Source organism: Bos indicus, chromosome 6 (genome assembly GCF_029378745.1).
Source record: "Bos indicus isolate NIAB-ARS_2022 breed Sahiwal x Tharparkar chromosome 6, NIAB-ARS_B.indTharparkar_mat_pri_1.0, whole genome shotgun sequence".
Classification (NCBI taxonomy): domain Eukaryota; kingdom Metazoa; phylum Chordata; class Mammalia; order Artiodactyla; family Bovidae; genus Bos; species Bos indicus.
The window spans coordinates 4,595,502-4,604,751 of NC_091765.1; the positions used below are offsets into that span (position 1 = coordinate 4,595,502).

General features: G+C 38.7%; 1 protein-coding gene across 1 annotated transcript in view; it reads left to right on the plus strand.

Annotated features, from left to right (window-relative positions):
- NDNF (neuron derived neurotrophic factor) overlaps positions 1–8,920 on the plus strand; it is a 49,989-nt gene extending 41,069 nt beyond the window's left edge. Inside the window, exon 4 of the mRNA XM_070791011.1 lies at positions 446–8,920. Coding sequence (XP_070647112.1) covers positions 446–1,839 — 1,394 coding nt within the window. The 3' untranslated portion in view covers positions 1,840–8,920. The remainder of the gene's footprint in view (positions 1–445) is intronic.
- Positions 8,921–9,250: the final 330 nt, after the last annotated feature.

The following is a 9,250-nucleotide window of genomic DNA, read 5'->3' on the forward strand; positions in this document are numbered from 1 at the left end:
CTCTGAAGAAATCATTTAAAATCAGAAAGCCTTACATATATAAGAGCATTATTATAATGCTCAAAAGTTAACCAACTGTATTATTTCTATTATATAATAATAAATGAGAAAAAAGGGAGGTTTCTCTGGGTACCTATATACATGATAATAAATGTTATAAAGTTACAGAGAAAAATGGAATAGTATCAATTGCATGAAACATGTAGAAGAAAACCTGATAGAAATCAAACTATTAAAAAAAAAAAGAAATCAAACTATTAATAAAGGACTGTCTCCAGATCATATATTAATGGATAGTCTTTTTATCTTCTTGTATCTCCCAGTTTTCTACAGGAACATGTATTCTTTTTATAATGGATAAAAACTAAATTGAATTGTTACAAACACCATTTAAGGTTGTGCATACGTACTGACGTGTAGCCTGTGCCTCTTTTGTGTCTTTTAGGTGATCCTGAGCCTCTAGATCAGCAGAAGCAGCAGATCATTAATGAGGAAGGCACGGAGCTATTCTCCTACAAAGGCAACGACGTGGAGTATTTCATATCTTCTAGTTCTCCGTCTGGTTTATATCAGTTGGAGCTTCTTTCAACAGAGAAAGACACGCATTTCAAAGTCTATGCCACCACAACTCCAGAGTCTGACCAGCCCTACCCTGAACTGCCTTACGACCCGCGAGTTGATGTCACGTCCCTGGGACGCACCACTGTCACCTTGGCTTGGAAGCCGAGCCCCACCGCCTCAGTGCTGAAGCAGCCCATTCAGTACTGTGTGGTCGTCAGCAGAGAGCACAACTTTAAAAGTCTCTGCGCGGTGGAAGCCAAGCTGAGTGCGGACGACGCTTTCATGATGGCCCCCAAACCCGGCCTGGACTTCAGCCCTTTCGACTTTGCTCACTTCGGGTTTGCTTTGGAGAACTCAGCTAAAGAGCGCAGCTTCCTGACGAAGCCTTCCCCAAAATTAGGGCGGCATGCTCACTCGAGGCCCAAGGCGGACATTCAGAAGGTCTGCATAGGAAACAAGAACATCTTCACCGTCTCCGATCTGAAACCCGACACGCAGTACTACTTCGACGTCTTCGTGGCTAACAGCGACAGCAACATGAGCACAGCTTACCTGGGTACCTTTGCCAGGACCAAGGAGGAAGCCAAACAGAAGATGGTGGAGCTGAAGGACGGGAAAGTCACCGATGTGTTCGTTAAAAGGAAGGGGGCAAAGTTTCTACGGTTTGCCCCTGTCCCGTCTCACCAGAAGGTCACCTTCTTCGTTCACTCTTGTCTGGACGCCGTCCAAATCCAAGTGAGAAGAGATGGGAAGCTCCTTTTGTCTCAGAATGTGGAAGGCATTCGGCAGTTTCAGCTGAGAGGAAAACCAAAAGCCAAATATCTCATCCGACTGAAGGGAAACAAGAAGGGCGCGTCTATGCTGAAAATACTGGCTACCACCCGGCCCAGTAAGCAGTCGTTTCCCTCTCTTCCTGAAGACAGGCGCATCAAAGCTTTCGACAAGCTCCGCACCTGTTCTTCGGTCACGGTGGCTTGGCTAGGCACCCAGGAAAGGAACAAGTTTTGCATCTACAAAAAGGAAGTGGATGATAATTACAATGAAGACCAGAAGAAAAGAGAGCAAAACCAATGCCTGGGCCCAGATACCAGGAAGAAATCAGAGAAGGTCCTCTGTAAATATTTCCACAGTCAGAATCTGCAAAAAGCAGTGACCACAGAAACAATTAAAGGTCTTCAGCCTGGAAAATCTTACCTGCTGGATGTTTACGTCACAGGACATGGAGGGCACTCTGTGAAGTATCAGAGTAAAGTGGTGAAAACCAGAAAGGTCTGTTAGTCACCTCGTATGGAGATGCATCACGTAGAACTTCAGGAGAGACAGAGTCACGTTAAGCAGAAACTGACTACTGCTCCCCCAGCTAAGAGAAGTTGTGACCTATACTTGTACTACGGAAGGAAGGATATCAACGGGTGTGTGTTGGAGTTTATGTAACTAATTGCTGGAGGAGCCTTGTTTGAGTGTGCCCCAGTGGTACCGCGTGTGTGTCTGATGTCCGCTGATGTCAGAGAGGACGTCTTGAAGGAACTGCCATCCCTTGCTTTGACCACTGCATGGACTGCTTCTAAATTATTTTATTACCTAAAAATTTAAAATATGCCATTCATTGCACACAGCCACAAATGAAAATCATTCCTCTCAATAGATGCTAGGATATATATATATAAATATATATATATATATAAATTATTTTATAAAGTCTTGTTTCAAATGTCAGTGTTTCTATGATTGTAAACTATTCAATTCTTTTCCTGTTAAAGTACAGATCTAAGTATATTGAGTGGACAGCTCTTTAGTCAGTTATATTGTTATTGTAAATTCTTATCTGTTGAGTAAAATGTTTAAATACTATATGTATCTCATGTACAAAGTTGACATACATTATATTCATGTATATAAAATTAAAGATATTAGATTATATACTGATCATTTTCCCAAGTAGCAACCTCGGTGTATTCAATTTCCGTTCTGTCCCCAAAACTGCGCCTTTTTATAATTTGGCACCAGATTTGACTTTTTTCTAACAGAAGGTATGCTCCATCTCTCTAAACTTACTGTGGCATTAGAGAGTTACTGCAATTTGTATTTTGATTTTGAATAGGAGCTAGTTGTTGAGACTTGAAAGCACGCCAATGGACTTAAAAGGACAAGCCCCGAATACTATAGCTCGAGAAGTATTCCTTAATGACCTGAAATAGAAAAAAAAACTTCTATTTTAAAAATAAGCATCTCTTTTAAGTACAAAATTTGGGATATGACAAAATTTTCCAACTGCTTGAATGTTAGCAAAATAACTGTTTTGATTTCTAGTGGAAGCAGCGGAGCAACCATCAATTAGGACTATAATGAGAAAACTAGAAGTTATCAGTGGTCTCATACTTTTAGCTTTGATTGTTCACAAATCTTTAAGAAGTAATTTAGATATAAGGTAAAATGTAGGCAAATCATAATAGAAACCATTCATCAAAAATTCTGCGCAAGGAGCAGTTTTAGATAGTTTCACTCTGCACAGGTTCTCCACAGGTTCTCCACATGAGGTGTCACGAGAACTTTGAAGGATTCGCAAGAGTCTGGGATTTAAGTCAACTAGGCTGTGTGGCTTCAAGTACACCTGTTACCTCCCATTGTCCCTCTTTCCTGTTTATAAAATTAGGTGTGGCAGATTTGGATAAGATGATGTTATAGGATACCTTCTACAATATGACGTTGTCTTTTGTAGAATTCTGTGATTCTAAATTACAAAATGTTTCTGTAACTACAAGGGGGACAGGTGTAATTCCTTAGCCACAACCGTTCACCTCCGTGCTGGCCTTCCTTTCCCGTGGTGGGCATGCATGAGCAGCGTTCCTGTGCGTACAGAATCACTGTGGCTTGGGGAGTGTAAGTGGTGGTCTTTATGAAAAGACCTCCTTAGCAGAGAATATCCCCCCTAAAAATGTGTCCTCTAATTCGTGAGTGTTAAGGTATCAAAACAAAATGTACCATATTTGTATGAAACAGTTTGACAACTGAAATAACTTTTGAAAAGGAAGAAAGAACATGTCCCCAATGGCTAGTAACTAACCAACTTGAAAGAACTTTAAAACTGACACTGTCTCAGAGACGTTCTATCCTAAGTTATAAATTCAGTGCCTTTGGAAGGAGAATCAGCTTTCTCATATTATTCACAACTATGTTATTATAGAGCAATGTGCTAAATGGGACCACAGTGAATCCAAGAGTTATTGTAGCTTCTGAAGGTGATGGACTTAATTCTCAGATATTGCTAAAGGCCTGGGAACCGGGCCAAGTCAATTTAAAGAAGCCTTTACTTTTCAGCCAGATGGAATGGTGGTTTCTATATAGTCTGGATATATCAGAAAATTCTTTCATGGTCCCAGAGAAATTTGCCTTTTAAAAATTATAGGAAAATTAAATACACATTGTGAAACTTCTTTCACTCATAAAGGAAGAGAGCAACCTATTAAAAATAAAGCTCTCTTATTTCCTGATGTGTTTAGATTTTAGGAGCATTCAGGTGAACTCAGGACAAGAAAGGAAAATTTGTTCGTAATTAATAAAAGAACTAGAACATAGCTAATATGAAAGCACTGTCTTTTCTCCATTAAGCTCTAGAATAGCTGTATTGAGAATAGGGCATTTAGAATCCCAAGAACAGCCATAATACCATGGAGTAGATGGGATCTTTGAGAATACTTCATTCAAGTTCAGTATCTTTATTTTTTAGGCTCAAAAATAAATTGAAGACCAGAGAAATGAAAAGAAATTTCTCATAGTCAAAACAAGTCAGTAGTGGAATTGCTTCGACTCCAAAATGCTTACTAGAATATAAATCACCGATTCTTGGGGGGAAAAGTCATTTAAGGATCATTTTCCAAAAGGAAATAAAAATTTTTTTGTATTTATGATTTCAAAGCCACTTGTTTTTACAGACCATTTCAAATTTCCTTAAGAATATGTGTGTAACCTTAACTGACAACTTCAAACTTGTAAAAAAAAATACTGTTATTTTTAGAAACAAAGTATTCTAATCTAGGTTTACATGTGCACACAAACAGAGGCTGTAACATCATTAGTCAATTGTTTTAACCTAAAACTATTTAGAATCTATTTTTAAAAAGTACATAGCAGGTGATTTTCCTAGTTAAAATACTTTATAATCAATGTTTAGATTAATTTTTAAAACATTCATCAAAATATTACTGCTGGAAAGGACATATGCATTGCTTATTTTAGTTCCTAAGAATAAACTTGAAAAAGTTATGATTTTATATCCTGAAAAGCCAAATGAAGAGTGACTTCAAGTAAAAAATCACTTAGAGGAACTTTAGAGTTTGAAACAGGTTTTAATGGTTCTGAATAGTTCATCTTCAATGAAAACACGGACACACAAGTTTTAAATACAATTCAAGGAATCTGTTTGACCGGAAACAAATTGGGATCTCTTCCAACACTTTACTAACACCTCTTAGAGATCATCTGGTTCAACTCTCATTATGTAGATGAGGGTGTTGAGGTCAAACCGAGACCAGACCCCAGATCCCTGCACTCTCCATTTAATGATCACCCAGTGCGTTGTAAGCACGTCTTCACAAGGCATGCAACAGCTTACCCAGACTACACGCTTTTGCCTCTCTTCACTGACTGGCTTCAGAATAAAACTAGCATCTAACTCGAGGAGCAAGGCCATTTGGAGCATCTCCATACACTTCCTTTCCCACTGAGATAGAGTGCAATGGAGGTAAAGTCAGCTGGGAAGTCGCTTTGGGTCCTCCCCCAGGACCAAGCAGAGTGACCGTGGCCAGATTTCAGCTGTCCTTTGTTTGAAGTTGTCTGGGGGACCTGGGAGACATCGGGGCACACTCATCATTGTGTTTCTCCCAGAGAGTTTTGGCCAGAAAAATATGCAATGGCTTGGGATTTGGGTATCTGTTATTGTTTTGAAGGTGGGAAATGGGAGAGATGAGAGGAGAGAGAGGAAACGGCATGTGAAGGGAAATATGTTGTTGTTTAGTTGCTAAGTCGTGTTTGACTTTTTTGTGACTCATGGACGATAGCCTGCCAGGCTCCTCTGCCCATGGAATTTTCCAGGCAACAATACTGGAGTGGGTTGCCATTCCCTCCTCCAAGGGATCTTCCCAACCCAGGGATCAGCCCACATCTCCTGCATCTCCTGCATTAACTGGTGGATTCTTTACCAATGAGCCACCAGGTAAGCCTTCCAGAAGAGTATAGTTTTTCTGTACTTTTCTTTCTCTAACTGGCCTGAGATATCAAGGAAAGTGAGAGAGCTAACATAGCTTAATTTTATTAAGAATTTGGATTCTGTCCAACACAGAACCTGACACTAGAAAATTTGACTTAGATCACCACCCACTCTATTAAAATCGCATCACACTATTTGCTAGGAATGATTGATCATGTATCTGGGTAAGACGTCCTTCATTTCTATTTATTTGCATTCCTCTTCCTCCATCTTTGAGAACTAAGTTTAGTAATCAAAGTTTAGAGATGAAGTTACTTAGAATGACTTTTCATATCCACTCTGATACCTCTTTCAGATATTTTCTAATTTTCTTTTAAAGTATAAAAGAAATTGAAGGCTATCAATCACCATCATGGGAAAATAGTTGGTTCCAAGACTGAACAGTGCAAGGCCCTAGTTATGTTTCTATGTTGTCTTTATCCAAATACTGATGAAGATCGTGTGGCATCAACTGTTAGAGGGGAGGAGATTCGTACAAGGTGAGACACTTGAGTCCTTGGAAAGAATTCCTTCAAAAACAGAAACAAGAATGAATGTAACACCTCATCCCATTGCTCTACAGGAGAGAATTTTCAGAAAAGTGTAAGGTTTTCTGGAAACTTTTAGAAACTTAAAGACTAGAAATTTTGGAGAAGCACGTCAAGCAGCCTCCCAGGATGTGGACATGTCCCGAGACTTCAGAATTTGAAATAATTTTATAAATTGAGACTAATGTGTAAAACAGAGAAGTCACAGAATATGGGTTCTTGTTATGCATGATGAGATCCAGATAGAACAGTTAAAAAAAAAGCCATCTTACAACTATTAATAAGAGAAGCGATGAATACATTGTTTTGTTTTTGAGTCCAGTATTATTGTCAGAAACTGGTGAGCTTTAGGAAGCAAAATGTTTCCAGTCTCTCTCTTCTTGTATAAATACTGCCAAGATTAATAGCCAGTCAAATGACTATTGGAAAGGAGCAAATGTTCATTTCTGGTCGATAGTTAGCCCTTGGTGTAATCTTCCTACATTGCATAAATATGCAGCACAGAATAACAAAAACAATTATTTTAAGATACACTTGACAAGACCCTTAAATGTGCATATTTAGTTATAACTTGGACAGGATTTTGCTTCTGAGAAAAATCATTTGTGATAAACAGAACCAAGTATATTAATACATAGCAGTGTTAGAGGTTTGACTGTTCAGTCTTGTCTCTTCCTATAAAATGAACTTAGACCTGTTAAAGAAAGTTAACATATAGCTACTTTTACCATGCAGGCTGTAAAAGTTCCCCAATGCCAAAGCAACAAGCAGTTTTTGGAAGCCATTTGTTACCCTCAAAAGCCACAGTGATGTCTCATAGGCCTCTGCCTTTATTTGACCAATTTTGTGCCCTTCTGTAGATCCCTATGACAAAAATAAGCAGACTGTGGCTGAACCATTAAGAGTTATAAGAACCGATATAGTTTTCTGTGTTAGCAATTTGCTAAGAGCAACTGGTATAGTCAAAAATACAGCCTATTTCCAGTGGCTGTGTTTCCATGTATCAGCGGCCACAAGTGGCCTTAGTGATGGTTAAGGCTTCCTGGTGCTTCTGAACAGAGTAAGAACTTGACTTGAGACTGGTAAGGAGGAGACTGAAACAACTGAGAGAGATCAATTAATATACATATTTTTTAAAAAACAAAATTCAACCAATTTTACTATGGTAATATGTTATTTTAAAAACATGTTTTTAAAGAAATAACAGACTCTTTTAGCTATTTTTAATGGCAGTATTGAATATCTCCTTTCTGCTGAATAAAGCTTGCCATTCTTCCTTAAATGAAGAGGCCAAGAGCTAAATTACAGGTTGCCCAATTTTGCTTTTTTTCCGTCATGCACATGATCATGGGTTCTCTTGGCTTATCCATGGGTGATCTTCAGGTTTGGGAAAAGATGACACAGATATGAAAGCAGGGTAAGATCTCAACACTTAAATTTAAATTACTTGCATTTTGTGCAAGTTCTGTTGACTAATGGAAGAGAGCTGGACTTCAAATACAGCTGTGTCTGCGCAAACTTGACCACTTTGAATACTGAAGCCTGGTTCCTCTGCCAATTCCATGGGCAAGAAATTCCGGAGGCCTGAATTGAAATGTGCAGATAAATACTCAGTGCTGGGGTTCTTGGTGCCAAAGCACACAGAATACTTACGTCTGCTATGGAAATCTTGGAAGAACAGAACTTCTGTTTTTAATATCTCTGAGGATTTAGAACAGTTCTTAGACGACTTATTACCTTTCATAAAACTGACTCCTACTTTAAAAGTCTCTTGGTGGCTTACCTATATTAAAAAGAGGAAAAGAATACTTTTTGATTCCACTGAGTTTTCTCTTCTCTATTGAATTTAAACAAGCTAATAAGAGAAAGGACAGCAGAGGAAAGAGTGTAGAAATGGGACTTCAGATGTGTGGGTTTTTTTTAACTTCTGTGGTCTTAAGCTTTCTCATTTGTCAAACGAGAAGGGTGATGATCTCTAAGATTCCTTTTGGAAAAGCAGGGAAACTAACAACCTTTAAGCTCCTACTGAGTGCCAGGCATGTGAAATACAATTACTTAATCCCCATAACAACCCTGAGATGAAGACATTATTGTATTTCCCTTGAACAGACAAAGAACAAAGAAATTGCATAATGTGCTCAAGGTCACAAAGTGAATAAAAACTGGATACACCTCTAGCTCCAACTGTATGCATCCTTCTATTTCCATCTGTGTGGTGTGAGCTCTATACTTATTAGTGAACTTATAGAATAGAATACAAGGAGGAGAAAATTCATAAACATGGGGAAAGCTTAAATGTATTTAAAGGCTAGCCTGGACATTTATCAACAAATTATCTTTGACATGGATACATATGAAGAGCTAGAGACAGAAGAGAAATAACACACAAGGATCTCTAGGTTCCTCTTCCTGTGTAGAATTTCTCCATTTAAGGATGTCTTATGCTATATCACAAGCTTTCTTGGTGTTTGTTTCTGTATCTCATTATACAGAACTTGCTGTAATGCTTACATATGATAAAATGTGTCTGTAATGTGAGACCAATAAACCCTTATTTTGTGTTTTAGCATATAGAATTGTCTGTGGTTGTTTGGGCTTTTGTACATATTCTCTTTCTTTTGTTATGGTTTTTTTTTTTAATTTTAATTGGAGGATAATTACAATGTTGTATTGGTGTCTTCGGTATAACAACGTGAATTAGCTCTAAGTGTACACACGTTCCGTCCCCCTAGAGCCTCTCTCCCGCCCCTACCCCCATCTCACCCTTCTAGGCTGCCATGGAGCTCCAGGCTGAGCCCCTTGTGCTGAACAGCAGCTTCCCCCTAGCTATCTATTCCTCAATTGCAATGTATGTATTTCAGTGCTCTGCTCATGGGAGATATTTACTGGGCCGTTA